General features: G+C 29.6%; 1 protein-coding gene across 3 annotated transcripts in view; it reads right to left on the bottom strand.

The window, feature by feature from the left end:
• Remo (Remoulade) overlaps window positions 1-8,572 on the bottom strand; it is a 104,142-nt gene extending 95,570 nt beyond the window's left edge. Inside the window, exons 1-2 of one of the 3 annotated variants that reach the window (XM_076516266.1) lie at window positions 8,205-8,571; window positions 7,509-7,653 (exon numbers count right to left, since the gene is read on the bottom strand). Coding sequence is in view for 1 of the 3 variants with exons in the window: in XM_076516264.1 (XP_076372379.1) it covers window positions 7,509-7,702 (194 nt within the window). In the remaining 2 variants the exon portion in view is untranslated. Of the gene's footprint in view, window positions 1-7,508 lie in introns of all 3 variants that reach the window. The other 2 variants (XM_076516264.1, XM_076516267.1) reach the window with 2 other exon arrangements.
• Between the last annotated feature and the right edge of the window lie 9,219 nt (window positions 8,573-17,791).

A 17,791-nucleotide genomic window follows, 5' to 3' on the forward strand; every position in this document is an offset into this window, starting at 1 on the left:
TGAAAGATATAAAGGCTCAAAATGGTAGATGCACCACTGAGTGCACAGTGTACTCTTTACAAAGGAACACATACTTAGATGTGTGAGATTCCCACAATCCTGCCTTCTTATCATAATACTGTCCTGGTCATAGTGTCAAGAGAAAATTTTACCATTAGGACTAATATATGGCAAAGATAACATAATTACCACACCCCTCAAATAACAAAGGTACGTAACAGTAACAGCATTTAAATACTCCTTACACTCACACAGCAACACCTAACAGTGACACTTTCAGAATTTCTACCACTCAAGCATCTTCAGAAGAAGATGCACTGGTTACAAAATAAAATTCCTAACATTAATATAATAACATATAACATTAATAACATAACATTAACATAATAACATATAACATTAATAACATAACATAATAACATATAACATTAATAACATAACATTAACATAATAATATATAGCATTAATAACATAACATTAACATAATAACATATAACATTAATATAATAACATAAGATTTACATAATAACTTTGTAAGAAAACAAAAACATGAAGTATAAATCACTTGACAAAAGATGACATTTAATAACCACCACATAATGACTAGTAGCAAGCAATAGTCTATATATCAATATATTTTCATGGATTACTGATATCCACCACAAATGGTTTCAGGTCAATCACATTCAGGATGAAAAGCATCTTCAATACCTTCCTAGAACAACATCAGTCATAAAAACCAAAAAGAAAAACAACAACAACTTTAGCTTCATGACGGAAAGTGTTTTGGGAATTACATGCAACACATCTTTAAAATAGAGACATAAGTTGAATGGCAACAGATGTAGATCAGTATGTCAGAGAAATCATGAACAGTCATAAAGCACAAGTGAACCATATGTTTAAACTCAAATCTTAAGCCTAAGAATGCAAGAGTGGTATCCAAATTCTTGAATATATTTTCAGCCAAGACCTCTCAAGAAGAATACTGCAACTTTACAATGGAATCCATGACAGAAGTAAACACAACAGTAAAATTCACACTTAATATGACAACAAAAAAATGCATGCATTTTAGTCCACTCAGTTATCAATATTACTTTCTTGATTTTGTGCAGTTTGAACTATCAGCATAAGATGTGAATCCAGCCTCAAAAATAGAATATCAAAGAGAATATACATATAAAGCATTGCTAGCTTGAGTATTAAAAAAAAGTTTGAAACTGTAGACCAGAAGGGAGCTATGACAAAAAAAGCCCTTGTCAAGCATAAAATATTCTCAGTGAAAAACAAGCTGACAAGGAAGTAGGAATGACTCAACATTCAAATTATGATGTGAATGAAGTGAAACTGAAAATGTCAAATACTCATCCAGGAAGCAACTGACAAAAGATCAAACAAACAAAAAAAGACTTGACAGATAAATGTTGATTTCAAGAAATGATACAAGGTATGAAAAAGCAAACAATCTTAACAGAAAATAACTAGCTTAAAAACAAAAAACAAGCTCATTCGAAGAAAAACCTGAGTCAAGGAAGCTTATAGTTCAATCTTATTAACAAAAGTTGCTGTTTCTAACTAGTCTAAGTTTTGCTAACTTGTTCTGATGTTATGTAAAGATGTGGCTTGATCAGTATCCATTGTTACACCAGGCATCTGCAATATGATGATACTTTTGTAATTTATAAACCCAATCTTATTGCTCTGTCATTAAATTCATAGCTGATAATTGTTGTTTTTTTCCTTTCAAGAGCTGAATATTACAAATCATGGTGATTCAGTTTAAATCAAACACTCAATTATCTTTCAGTAAGTAGTTCACATTAGTAGATTTGTACTGTTTAGTCTTAAAAATTAATCTAATTATTGTCCATGTATAGAATAATTAAAATAGTGAGTGGTTTTTAAGATTTACATTTAAAACTTAAAAAATTTCTTTTCACTTCAATTGTTTTTGTCTTTTACTTAATAATAAGATCATATGAAGTTACCTTAACAAATTCTGTATGCCCCAAATGAAAAAGAAATGGTGAAATATACTTGTATTATCATCTTTGGAGGTTTGCAGTTTAAAGCTGATAAAAAAAGGTATGCTTTTGATACATCCACTGTTTACCAAAGTCTTATTTTATATTTAAACAATAAGCTTAAGAAACTCCTATTATTATTGTTTATCACTTCATTTGAACCCATTGTAGGTGGAGACTATATTGGATCTACTGCTTGCTGTATGTTAATGAATTCTGGAATCCAAGTAATAAAGAATAAAGAACCAGTATTACATTTTCCAGCATGGTGAACCCACCCTACCACATTCTATCCCTAATGGAAGCACATCACATGGTATAGAAACTTCTGACTGATTATTTCAATTAAAATGAGAATACTTGGGTTAAGTATTTCAAATTTAGCAAAACCGTGTCATGAAGAGCCAAAAGATCAGCTTCAAACCTTTTGTTCAATAAATACATTACAAAGCAAAGTGTATTTTAAATTTTCCCACAGTTAAAAAAAATTACTTTCAAAATTTGTTCCATGGTTATAGTCCATAAGACCTTTATATAACACAAACTAGGAAGTGATAGGTATAAAAAGGCAGTTTCCATATTTCCATTAATCCACAAAGTCTCATATAAATTAAAAGAAGTTACATACAGAGCAGGGGTCCAAAATTTCATGATAATATGAAACCCACTTGAAGTAAAAATGTATTCTCAAGACAGCTGGTATGAGTATTAAAACTTTAATTAAAATAAAGTATAAAACAACATTTTGACCTAAGTTTTAATACCAGGGTCCAAAATTTGTCTTGTTTAGTAAGCTGATCAGCTAGAAAGCTTGTGAACCAACTAGGATAACAAAAAAATAATTTAATTGGCTTAATAGGGCAGTTATAATTTCTAGTAATTTTCCTATTTTAATTTGTCATCTCTCAAATGGAGTCCATTGCTTTCTGGAAATCCTTGGCCTATTTTTAAACATTATAAGAAATCCCAAGTTGTTTGAAATAAAGAGATTCCTTGAACATGTAAATTGAAGGTTTGATCCAAATGAAGTATGACAAATCTTAATATCTCAATGGAGAAATATTTTCCCTTATGTAGAAAATATGGCATGCAAGTGACACCAAAAGATAAAACAACTCGCAGCAAGAAGAAAGTCCTAGAAGAAGAGAATACAATACAGAAACACTCACTTTAAGTTTCATAGGTGCAAGTGTACCAAGGGAAGGGATGAAAGATCGACTTTAACCATGACCTACACTTGGTACCAGAAGTATAGGTAAATGATAACAAGATTCAGAAATGTTTGTTTATCAAAGGAAGCATTCCAAATTTATACTATACACCTAGCTAGATATACATGATAGTTAGTAGGCCTAATCATGACATTATAAAAGACCAAAATGCAAAGTGAATAACTAAAATATTTAATCCATTACTACCTAATATTTTTAATTATTAAGTAGAATAGTTTAATGTCCTTTTAGTTAAATTAATAATTTTTAAAACTAAAAACTAACAACTGTAAACTACTTGGAGTAAGTCAGTCTCAACTAACGTTATCATCAGACCCCCCCCCCCCAAAAAAAAAACAAAACAACAACAACAACACATTTTCTTTTGTATCTCGAAATGGCTGGTATGGGTAATAAACTCTTTTATTGATAAGGAGAGAACAACGTTTCGGCCTTCCTAGATCATCTTCTTTTAAATATATTGAAGCAACATTATTTATGAGAATTGTTTCTGATAATTGAGACAAACTATTTGTTTTCCAGAAGCTTCTCTTAAATATACCTAGCCTTTTGCATTTTTGCTACAGCGCAAAAAGACCCAACGAACTGTCTTCGCTGTATTCTTCGAAAACATAGAACAGCGAGCTACAATTTATATCGCTGCAAGAACTCAAGCTAACCGCTGTGCCATCGGGGGAGCATATTATCGCGTTGCAGAGAATTCTTGACTGTCACAGAAAATAAATGTGTTGGTTGTTGATGTCAATTACTCCTTATATAAGACAACAGCTACGAAATTCGTACTGGTATATTTAAACACCATAAACGTCTTACCTAATATAACACAGCCAGAAATTCTAAAACCCAGTCTTAACTGTGTACTCACACTTGTAACACTGTCACAACCTTCCCTTTCCAACACACATCAGATTTTGTAATTTTTTTCATAAAATATGCAAAATGCATATCCTTCGAGGAACGTTTATTTCAATGTATTTCTTAAATACGCGGTTTTATAAATATAAGTAGCACATTCAAACACCTACTGGTTTTAAACAAAACTCTGTACATAAAGAGACTTACTGAGACCTGTAGTAAAATCTCACTCAAATTTCCGATGAAATCCGACTTTTCCAAGACTATTTTAAACTTCGTGGTTATTCGTGAATGAAGCAATTACTTCAAAACATTACTCACAAAATACACAAAAGTACCAAAGACTATATCAATACATGTAACCAAATGCTAGGTCCATCACGTCTAGTGTGACAGATTTTTTTCAGAGAATTAGCCTTCACGTTGCACATCTTACTTGTCTGTCGTAAAATTTAGATACCCCTAACAACAGATATAATAACCCGTTAAGGCTTATTAATAGCATTTGTTTATTGTTTCACCATAAAACTGCACACCCTTCATAAACTTTCAAGCTGATCGTTGAAACACTTCGGGAAGGGCTATTTAATCATTTTTACTTAACTATATTAAAACCGCATAAAAATACCAGTAACTGACATAGGTACATTTCTGTCACTGAAAGCAACTAAAGTACACCAAGAAACCCTATTGCGTTTCTTAATTTCTCTGGCTGTTTCATGTTTAAGTCAAAAATCATCCGGAATTTAATTTAATCGTATTAAGACATAGTAAAGGTGGAAAGAAACACAGAGGTCATATAGAAGAGAGTAGATAGATTATATGTAGCATTATGTGTATGTGTGTTTTCTTACAGCAAAGCCACGTAGAGTTATCTGCTGAGCCCACTGAGGGGAATTATATGTAGTAATGCTTACGGTAAAGAAAGCAGGTTGTTGTCATGGGGTTGTCAGAAACACGGGAACTGAAACGTTTCCAAATTATTAAAATAATATCACGAACGTACGTCCGAACCCTCATAATTTTTTAATGTAAAAAAATATAAAATATATAGTTATAGCGTAACTGCTTGTGGTATTTAACGTTTTGGATGTTTGTAATTGTTTTGAACACACATAATTATTTAAACTATATTTCGAGCAAAATTTTGGATTAAATATAGTTTAAGTAATTACAGTTCGGTTTTATAGCACGTATTGTTTACAATATTTTCTGAGGAAAATACCCCCAGACCCCTGTAGTATTAATTAGCATGCTGATAGTGCTTAGAATAATATATGTTGGTTTTTGATTTCACAAATCTTACCCCTCCATTCAAACATTCTCCGTCTAGGCTTGAAATAGAATGTAATAAACTAACAGTCGGGTAAGAATGTTCCATGCATATCCCAAATATCAACTGTACATGACAAACATACCTAAATTACTTATACATCGAAAAACTGGTGGAAAATAGTAAATTCACACCAAATAACCAGCATCTGTTTAGGTGTGTTACGTAATTGATATGTCATTATAAAAAACAACCACTCAGAGAGAGAAACACACGTTTAACATCATCATCGTTGGAAACCTATCACACTGTTCTCCTTTCTGTTACAATGTACCTATATCTCTTCTAAAACTTTTATTCAAACTTTTGCAATCAACTAGTTTTGCTCTTATTTGCATAAAAGGAATGTCTTTGTACAAAACCGACATTTTTATTTCATTTCAAATTATAAGAACAGTTAATTCACTATTACAAGCAGGCCGCATTTACGTCATTTGTTTATGATACAAACACTTAATATTCCTTTCTATTAGCATTCAAGAATACCTTTAAGATAAAATGAAATTTAAGAGAGCCTAATAAGAAAAGCCGAACTAATTTTACTGCTTTCATTCATAGATATAGTGGAAACGATTACAGTTTACACATAAGAAATATATGCCAACGAACCAACTCAATAGAAAATATCAATTTGTTAAATTAAGTATCCTACACACACACACAATTAGTTTCATTGTAACCTAACTCTCAATAACAATAACGGAGGTAGGCCAGGCTTTAAAACTTCACAAGTAAAACTGTAAGCTGTGTAACGTGATATACAAACACAACCAGGTATAACATATTCTACTGCGGTGTAACATTTATATCAGTACACTCCTAGTAATCCTGGTTTGTTAATGTTTTTCCTAATTAGAAGCATGTTCGTTACGGTAATAATTATGTTTTAAACTGTTGAAGATGAAATATAACGGGAAAAAAATAGCGATGTGTGTCATGCCTATCTTCCTTTCAATCATCGTACCACAAAATAGTGTGGTAATATTAAACAGATAATCATAAACTTTTCTCAAAATGAATTGAAAACAAGCTCACTACTAAATATTTAGTCTTTTCATTAAATATTAGTTTCAAAGCTTATCTTTTAATACACTACTCGGCAATAATTTAGTTTTCATGAAAGCTCAACCAAGAATTAATATATTGAAAATATTTAACTGCATACGAAATAGTTATATTTTTAAAACATTTTCAACGTTTTTTTTTTTCTTTTAAACAGACACATCGATAATAATTTCTTGCTGTAACATCGAAGCTAAACGATGTCATATCTTAATTTTTTATCTGAGTACACATATGCTCTAAATACTGATTTGATAGTCTATAACAGCGCTTAAACGTTATTGTTAAAAGAATTACTAAACGTGCACAGCTGGGACTTACTAAAAATGGTTTAGGTTACTGTCTTAAGATGAGGGATCAACTAAAAGTCTCGCTCATTTTAACCTTTCACTTCAGTAAACTAATACTCAAAAGTCATAGGAATAACAATTTCACCTTTACAATCAACTATAATGTTTTTGTGGAACCAAAAGTCAGCGTCGATTTATTACTATTTAAGAATCTAGAAGAGTCATGGTTTCTTATCAATAGGTTATAGAAGTAAATTCTCATTAATGATGTCGATGAATTTCACATTCCGTAACTTAGAAACACGGAGATGTAAAAGTGTTTTAACATTTTTGGAGTGGCATAAGAAAAAATGTACTCAATTATTAGTAATGTAGATTTTTCGATCTTGACACCACAATAAGCATTCCACAATTTGAAATCGATTAATGCTTTTCACAGTAATTAAAAATAACTTTGAATCAAAGTTAGCGAAGTAAATACAGCGAAACGTAAAGATAATCTGGAAACTGAAATATCAAAATAAGTACACCATTCCTACGTTTCTACTTTAGAGATTAAAATGCAGTTTTATCACTTGTCATTTTCAGCAAAGTGCAGCCCAACAATCACCCAAATTTTCTTCTCCCTTACAAACAAATGAAAAACCATATATTAATAATGATTTTTCCTTAATTTCAAAAAATTAGACAGAAAATATTTACTACTTACAATGAAATGGTATTCCTTGGAAGTTTGGAGAGTTTATCAGGTGTTAATGAAGACACATTTGTTAATTTATTGCACTTGACTCGGTGACCGTGGTTACTTGATGGACGGCCCCGACAACGACAAGCTTCAGGGCAGTCGGCTAAAACTGACGCCATGGCCGAAAGAAGTAAACAGGTCATCCAAAACGTTTTCATTTTTCTTTAGTATATATTCCACTTTTTTCATTCATTTAATTTAAAATTATATGTTTTTTGGTTCTTTCGTGTCATCAAAACGGTTGTCCAGTACGAATTTATTAACCGAATATAGCACTAATGGGCAGTGAAATGAAGGATATGTTTCAAATTCATTTAACGATACATTTAAGATTCCAAAAGCAAATAGTTTTAAAATTAAAACTCACACTTTTATAAACGATATCAATTTCCTTTTGCTTCATGATATATTTTTGTACATAAAGGCCACAAATAATGCTCTATTTGAACTATTCCAACCAGTAGGTTGGCTTATATTGACTGACATTCAAGGCTCAAGTTGCTCTACTCGGCTGCATCTAAACAAGGGAAAGCGTTTGATAGTCACAATCACACTGTCTATATCTTATTTATTTAGTATTAAAATACGTTGAGCCAAGAAAGTTTAATTGCGACATTCTCAAATTCACCGAGAACAAATTAAATCGTCATTAATATTTACCTCTGAAATGTAGTTCAAAGGTATGTTTTCTTGGCCCCGAGATAGCGTTCTTCCGTAGAAAAGGAAAACAACTCGCGAGTTGTCAAGCTTTCGTGGCACCACTTACTGAATGCTAAGGGCACTGAGGACATTGCAATTACGATAATACATAAATAAAAAATATATATATATATATATTTATTGTGTAGAAACTACATTTCATACTATTTCACGAAACTTAACACGATAATCTAGCATTCAAAGCAATTCTATACGCCTAAACCCAAACCCTTTACGTAACAACACTACTTTTAAGTATAGACTCACTTTCACACTAATAACAGGATTTAACGACCAGAGCGCGATCCGAGAACAACATAAAGCTACAAGCAACAGCCACCCTCTCAACGACAGGCTTGTCGAAGTGTACTATTACAACGCATGTGAGTGGTCGACTTTTTGGCAGTTATGTTTCGACGACGTTTATTGGTAGATGGAAAGTGAGGGTTTCTTAATAGAATTAATTAAAAAGGGCGATATGTTTTATAATGTTACAGTTACAAGTTATTTCATTTTAAAATTTGTTGTCTTTGTTACACGACTATAAAAATTATTATGTTTGAGGGTTGAACCGTTAGTTATTGCTTCGATTTACTAAGTGTTAATCAAAACAGTGGTTTCAAGTTACTGTCAATTCGATTAAATAAAATACATATGAAAAAAAAGAACAACTTCTTAAGCATAACACCAGACTTTGGTTTAGTCTTATTCTCTGTTTTTTTTATATATATATATATATATATGCGTGTGTGTGTTCCGATAATTTCATATTTAACTTTTTGAGTTAAGTTTGTGGCTGAAAAACACGATTATACGTCTCTATTTTTGAAATGTATGCGTTAACAATGGGGTAAAATATAACAGACTGTTTCTATAATTCTAACAAATTTTTAATTTCGGCTCACAGTAAAGAATACATCACACATTTATGATTAGTTCATAACCATTAACATTCCATGGTTTGCTTATTTGAAATTAAGAGCCAGATTAAATATATGAATGAAATTCAACAATATATAGCCACGTAATAGGTAGAACTTTTACCTTAACTTAACAAGAGCTATAAAAAAAGAGGAGGAAGGGAGAACTCAGGAAAAATAAGCTGATATTTTTATCTTCAATTTTAATGTGGAGCTTGGATGATTACAACATTAAGGTTTCACTGAAAAGTCTATACTCTGAGATAAATAATTCCATGAAATTTATTTGGGTTATAATTCATATATTTCTACATTAATTATGTATTCCTTGTGCTAATTATCATACTTTATAAGCAAGAACAAATATGCCTTAATTACATTACAAAGCACAAAACATTTTCATAAAATCTGTCAAACATGTCACTAAAGCAATACAAGCAAAATATAACATAACAGTAATAATACAATAGTCATATTTATGGAATATCTTCTAGATATGCAAATTTTAAAGCTCATAACAGAAATATTTCTCGTTTATATAAGAATCTTTGTCCATAAAAGTATATAACACAAAGAAATAATGCCTTTGGTATTATAGAAAATCAGGTCACTTGTATACAATGAGAACATAACTAGTTACATATAACATTGTAAGAAACACTATACATGTAACAAAAACAACAAAAATAAGGAATCTAGTTAAATACCTGTACTTACAGATCTCATCCAGTATATAACATAGACTACAACTGGAGTGTTAAAACAAACTTGCAGCTTTGGAGAAGTATAGATGACACAGTTAAAATTTTTTAACACAATTAATTATGGTTTCTAAAAGTAATAGATACATATTAATTATGGTTTCTAGAAGTAATAGATACATATTAACATGTCTATATGCATTCCATATATATATTATCCAATGAATGTAGTTTCATTTTTTATCTTTTGACAATGCATGTATACTGTTAACAACAAACATAAAATCATGACCCCATATGCAGCAATTACTTGATTAATATCTGTAGTTACATATAAGTATACAAAAAAAAAAAAAAAAAAAATCACCTCTAACAGCTGTACATTTTTCTCACCTTACCTGATAAAATACCTATTAATGTTACTCAAGTTTTTACTAGTTCTGCCTATAAAATTAAATCTTTGCAGTTCATACAACACAACATTATCTACGCTAAATTTATTTGCATCGTTAATATTTGAAACCATAAACCACAAAATTTTAATTTTTTCTTCTCTATTCATATTATAACAGCACTGTCCTTTAGGAACAAGAGTCATAAGGCTTAAAAAAAAACTTACTGGATCTTACACCACATTTTTTAAAATAAGTTTATTACTACAGAACTTTCATGTACCTGGTGGAATGTCCAACAGCTAGCTTGCCAAAAAGTATAATTAAATTTTTTTGTTGTTATGTGAAATACAGTTAAATATTATAACACCGACAAGCCCACATTAGTAGACTGAAATGAAAAAAAAAAAAATTTAAAATTGTTTATAATTCTGTATAAAATATTTGACCCAGATACCTAGAACAAAACAAAAATGTAATTAACTTAGAAAAATAACAAAATACTCCATTTTTTGCTTTAATAATTCATCAATAAAAATAGTCTTTTTAATTTAGGAGTGAATCAATTACCATACAAACAAAAACAATCGTTTATTGTAACAATAAAATTTGTATTTTATTTTAGGTAGGGCACATTTGATTACTATTTTAATAAAAACTAGATATCGGAAGTTGTTAATAAGATACAGAGGTATAATAATAAAAAAAAATCTTTCTTCAGTGGCATACACTGTGTGTAAAAATACATCATTGTACATCAACAAATTAAAAAGATTAGCTATTTCTTAGTAACAAACAAAACATGAATGATAGATTAAGTTCTGTAATACAACATATCAAGCATGCATCATGAAACATAAAGAAAAACCACAAATGATATAAAATACCAATATGATGTTATCTGCCTTCTGAATGAACATTTTGATATCAACAAACATAAACAGGTGTAAAATGTCTGAGAAACTGTTATATTAGGCTTTCTATTGTTCACTTATGTTAAACTATGCAAATTATAACAAAAACGTTTTAATTTTTCACTGAACAAAGCTATAACATAAAAGAATTCAAGATGTTGTAAAGATCCAACTGGTGGCAACCCCTTGCACACATCCATTTTCTGCAAACCTTGCTAAGTTTCTAGTTTAGTCTTTCACTTTCATACAAACATATTAAAACTTTTCAAATGGTGGTAAATTATTCATAAATGAGAAGATTATGGCTTATGACAGAGGATTCACTCCAAAATTATAATATAGCATAAAAAAGGACAACAAAACAATTATCACAGTCTTAACCTGAAATTAAAGTATGGGAATAACTCAGCAGTGAAATATAAAGTCATTGTAATAAATATGTTATAACTGTAAAGCAAAAAATGAATTTCTAGTTAATGCTTTATTTTCTAATATCCTTCATTACATTATATGATGTGTTGCAGAATTAAAAAAGCAGTATTGAGAAAGATAACTACAAAACTGGTAAAAATGTAATAACAATCTCTAAGGAAATCTCTTGATTTTAAACATAAAGGTACATTTAGCTCATATGTTTTTTTCAGAAGATACAATCATACATGAAGAAAAAGTTAAAAGTCCAATTTCTTTCTATATGTACTATTTGAATCAAGACAAGTAAGAACATTCCAAACTTTCCATTTGTAATTTTACATAAAAATAGGGATAAGTTACAATTACAATACGTAATCAACCTTTCCAGAATATCTATCAAATTAAGATAACTCTAGTGAAATGAGAATTATTAGAAGAACAAGAGCTAACTGACTTTAGTTTTGATAAATAGCAATGAAACCACAGTACTCTTGCACAATTCAGCATAGACTAGTCAACAGATGAAAAAATAATTATTTCCCAAAACAAAATAGATAATTAAAACTGAAGATGAATGAACATAGAACACTATTCTGTTCAGTTGAATATTTTTAAATTAATCCCAAAATGCACATACTATGATTTACTTAAACTAAATGTTCAAATGTATTTCAATAAAACTAATTTTAAAATAAGTATGATCGATATTATTCTAAATAATTATTTCACATTTAAATAGTAAAATACAATGTAATAATTGGGTAGTGTTCTAAAATATTGCCATAAGTTTATTTTATACAAACTTGGCACCGTTATTTTACAGGATTCTATTGTATTAACAAATATGACTGACTTGTGTAAAATTAAATGATACATAAATGGTTATGAATGGTAATATGTCAATAAATTGTAAAAAGCTGTATATTACATAATAAGTAACATAATAATGATACAATAAATCAGAGAAAGCTGTGTATTACATAATAACATAATACAATAAATGACAGAAGGCTGTGTATCACATAATAAATAACATGATACAATAAATTGTAGAAAGCTGTATATTACATAATAAATAACAATCATGATACAATAAATTCTAGAAGACTGAGTATTACATAATAAATAACAATCATGATACAATACATTGTAAAAGGCTGGGTATTACGTAATAAATAACAATCATGATACAATAAATTGTAGAAGGCTGGGTATTATAATAAATAACAGAATTATGATAAAATAAATTGTAGAAGGCTGTGTATTACATAATAAATAACAATCATGATACAATAAATTGCAGAAGGCTGTGTGTTACATAATAAATAACATAATCATGATACAATAAATTGTAGAAGGCTGGATATTATATAATAAATAATATGATACAATAAATTGTAGAAAGCTGTATGTTACATAATAAGTAACATAATAATGATACAATAAATCACAGAAGGCTGTGTATCACATAATAAATAATATGGTACAATAAGTTGTAGAAAGCTGTATATTACATAAAAAATAACATAATCATGATACAATAAATTTTAGAAGACTGGGTATTACATAATAAGTAACAAAATCATGATACAATAAATTGTAGAAGGCTGTGTATTACATAATAAATAACATAATCATGATACAATAAATTGTAGAAGGCTGGGTATTACATTATAAAGAAAATAGCCATGACAAAATAATCTAGTGATACTAAAGAACTGTATTTAAATTACTATATAAATAAGCACAATAAAAACTAGTTCACTGGTTATTTCATGGAGCAAAGTCACATTGAACTATCTGCTGTGTTCACCATGGGCAAATGGGACCCCAAACTTTAGTATTGTAAGTTGGTAAACTTACTGTCCTTTCAGGGCACAGTAACAACTAAAATAATAATCATGACAATGAACATGTGGAAGCTTGAATAAGAAACGATTATAAAAACAAAATATGGCACTAAATCAGCCATGTAATTAGTGTGCATAGGAGACCCCAAGCCCAAACAGACCTTCAAATCTCACAACACTTAGTAACAAGCATAAGAGACCTTATAAAACAGTCTGTCTCAAGACAGCTCAGAAAAAAACAAAACAAGTTATGTAACTTGAGTTCTTTGTTGTATTTTTTCCTTTTCACTCTGAAAATTATTTCAATTTAAGGTCCTACTTAAAATCATCCTCATTGTTTATTCTTCTAAAAGGCCTAAGGGAACATCCTATACCATGACTTCAAAATTACAGTTATGCTCCTGAATTAAATTCTGCTGATATTTCTCCATTTTATAAATATGTACAGAATTAGTCTGTTTGCTCATGAATAAATATTAAATTTACGTTTCTTTTACTGCCACAGTTGCATTGTCAACTTAAGAATTTATTCACTACCAAATGCTGCATAAATACCTGAAAGCAACAAGCCATTTGTTCATTAACATCTTTTTATCATAGATTCTATGAGGTATATATCACAATATATTATTTGGTTTCATTCACAAGTTCTTAGAATAACTTTTGGTTTGCAACACTTAAGAACTTGTCATGAAGAAATATTGTTTGAGACACACGTCTTTACAGTGGTAGATCCAGCATTCTATGGGTAGGATATTTGACAAAATTGGTGTTAGCATATCTGGGGAAGCTTGCAGCCAAGATATAGAAAAAATAGGTACAGGAGAAGGTACCCCCTTCCTGCTTTAACTGAGCCCAAGCTACTATTGCATTTAGAATCCCTAGGTGATAGTAAGTGTCAATGTTTGATTAACTTATAGTTTTGTTTGGAGTTTACTTACTGATAAGGTATATTTTACTACATCTTGCAGCTTTAATAGTAATATTAGTTTTCAAACAGAACACTTTAATATTTAAATCAACTTTCAAAATACAAGAATGTATGTAAATTCTAGAATTGATTGTTGTTACTTACTCATGTAAATATCAATCCATGTAAATTTTAATACAAAGTTGAATAAATATAAAAAAACTTTACTGTATAAGCTTGTAACCTTGATAATTCTTGCACCACTGATCAAAATGTCATACCTGTTCTAAAAATTAATCTTACCTACTGTAAAAGCTGTAAATTACAATAAAATGTTTTATTAAACTTAGATTTAAAAACTGTTCATTATTTACAATGTACATAAAAAACCTTTATGCTAAAAAAATCTTGTACTTTTTTGGGCATATAAAGTGAAATTCACTTGTCTTCTTTAACCAATACCATTTTTCATACTTACCAAATGGAGTACATTATATACAGGATAACTTTGTTTTTATGCTTAACTAATTACAGTGTGCTTTCCCATAATTTAGAATGCTGGAAATATATCACTAGAGTGACTAACATAATTTTTACTTAGTCATTTTAAAGCACACACTATCATTCTTACTATCTGAATAAAAACTAACTGATGCCTTTTTTTAATGCAATGATTTTTAACTCTTATTTTTATAACTTCATAGGATGCAATGAATTATCTCTGTTGGTTTGACAAACTCCATCTACATCTGCATGCTGATGCTTTTGTTTGATGTTAAGCACAAAGCAACACAACAGACTATCTATGTTTGGCACAGGAGCATTGAGATCCAGCACAGGCCCTGGGGCACATATCCTCGCTGGGTCCACTATCTCCGACGTTTTAAACATTTTAAAAAATATATTAAAAAAAACACATCTTAAATTAGAACAGCAATGAACTCATAAACAAGGCCAAATTATAACAACAGCCATTTTTAGGTCATAATATAAGTGTAAAAACATTAATAAAGTAACAACATATTTCGATTAAGTGTATAAAGTAACAAAGATATATTAATTATTACTAAAATTATTACTTCCATCACTCTTAATGTATCAAATGTCTATATGCAAAAAAAGTCAGAAACTTTTTTTTTAATGAGTAAATGAAGATATGGCTTAAAGATGGTTTGCAGGCTTTAAAGGATAACCAACGATTCAGTCTAGTGTATGGTATAATGGAAAACAAGACACAAGTTTTTATTTTATTTAAAGCTTGTTAATACAATATATGTAACTAACTTTCAAACACAAAGGTAAATGTCAGTGTACTAAATAATGTGTTGGTGATTTTTATTAAAGAAATTTAAATCTAATATTTTCAAATAGTAAAAATAGTGTGTACAATTACATATAATATGTTCTTAAATAGGGCAAAAAAATGAAAGAAATACACAGTTTTATTTTGGGAATTGAGTGGTTTCACATAATACAATATTTTCACTTATTTTCAACAACAGAAAGTTTAGAACTTCTAGTGCATCCATTTTGAAAGTCCTATTTAAAAACTTGGAAGTCTCAGAATACTATAATGGATGCTAAATGTTGTTATAACCATGCAACATTGTCACATCACTCATTCCAAGTTAGGTTGTTTGGGCTGGGTATCTATTTATTGCTCATCTTCTTTGTGTGTGTGTCTGTAATGTGACCACTACAAGTGAGCTACAAGGATTAAAAATGCAGTTTAACTTGTTAAGCTCATATCAAAATCTTGGTTACTAAAATTAAGAAACATTATTAAGGGTCATAATAACAAAATAAGATTAACTGGAAATTAAAACAGTGTTGTTTTAAGGCCTATAGGCATATGGAATCAAAGTGCATATGTCAGAGAAACTTCCATGCATTAAATTTTCAGGGAGATTGTGGGTGTATAATACCCCAAGATGGACACTAGCAGAAACATTGATCTATTCCATAAATTACAAACCAATGTAAATTTTTTGTGATTTTTATCCTGGAGATAAATTAATAAAAAATAAATAAATATTTCTTAAATTTGATATACGTAACAAAATATGGATACTGCGAGGTTCCTGAGAAACTAAGTATAATATAAAAACACATCAACACAGGTAATTAATATACATCTTCAGAAGGCTCAAACTGTTAGCGAAGTAACAGTATATTTCTTACAATTATATACACATCTGTAGGTAAAACTCATTATTGGCTTTATGTGGACCACATATGTACATACATCCTCTCCATAACTTAATAATTTCTAACGTGGATCATATTTACAAACAAGAGAAAAACTTTTAGCACAATATAACAAACACATCTTTCAATAAGAGCACAACATATCTTTGATATACATAGCCCTAAGTAATTTATATCTAATTTAAACAAGAATGTTTCAAAGAAAAAAGGTATACGGAATATTACTGTCTATAAACACACACACGTGTGTGTGTATATATATATATTCTATCAACATAATGAATTATGTTTTTGGAATCTCAAAAAGTTGCAACAATAAAAATAAAAAAAATTCCCAAAACAAATATACAAATTTGCTGCACTTTTCCCAACTTTTTAAAGTTTAGATGCATTGTAAACATTACAATTTTTTCTTTTATTTCAATCATATAAAATAATTAATTCATTTAATTGGTACCAACATTTTTAGAAAATTGATTCATCAGTGTAAATGTATTAGTTTAACTCAGGAAAACATTCAATCTTTTTACCAAATGACAGCAAATATCTGAAGCAAGAACAAAACTATTTAATCAATTTACAAAGTGTGAAACTGATAACGACAGGCTTTGACAACTATTGTCAGATCCAGGAGCTAGCCCAAAAACTAAGGAGACAAGTGTGCCTAATCTAACTTCACTACTGTTTGTATAGGGAAATGGAATCTACATATATTCGTTTACTTTTACAGTAATGAGTGCATGATAACAATCACATGATATTGAGACACTTGATACTATTGCTTAAACTGCCTTTGGTCCCATCCAAGTCTAAACAAATGCACTAATAAGTTTAACTGAAAGAAAAAAGAAAAACAAAATGATGCAAAATTAGTAATATGTTGTGCAAACAAAAAAACATGAGGAAGTGTTGAATATGTCATTAAAATCCGAAAAACAAAGTTCGACTTGGAACTCAAAGAATATGAAAATAGCTCCCGACTTCCAAGAGTACAGAACCATTCTAGATTCAAGTTATATTGAGCACAACCCTATGCACAATCAAAATGGGAGAAAAGACTAGGCACTACGATGAAATGTGTGTTGTCATGCAACCTACTGCCCAAAATTTGTCGAGGCCTGCATTATGATATAATGAGAAAATTGGTTTCTGAGGTAACCAATGTATTTTTAAATAAAAATTGAAACAAAATCCCATTTAGTTTTATAATAAAGTTATTTCAAACCTACACTTTAAGGT

Source organism: Tachypleus tridentatus, chromosome 7 (assembly GCF_004210375.1).
Source record: "Tachypleus tridentatus isolate NWPU-2018 chromosome 7, ASM421037v1, whole genome shotgun sequence".
Lineage (NCBI taxonomy): Eukaryota > Metazoa > Arthropoda > Merostomata > Xiphosura > Limulidae > Tachypleus > Tachypleus tridentatus.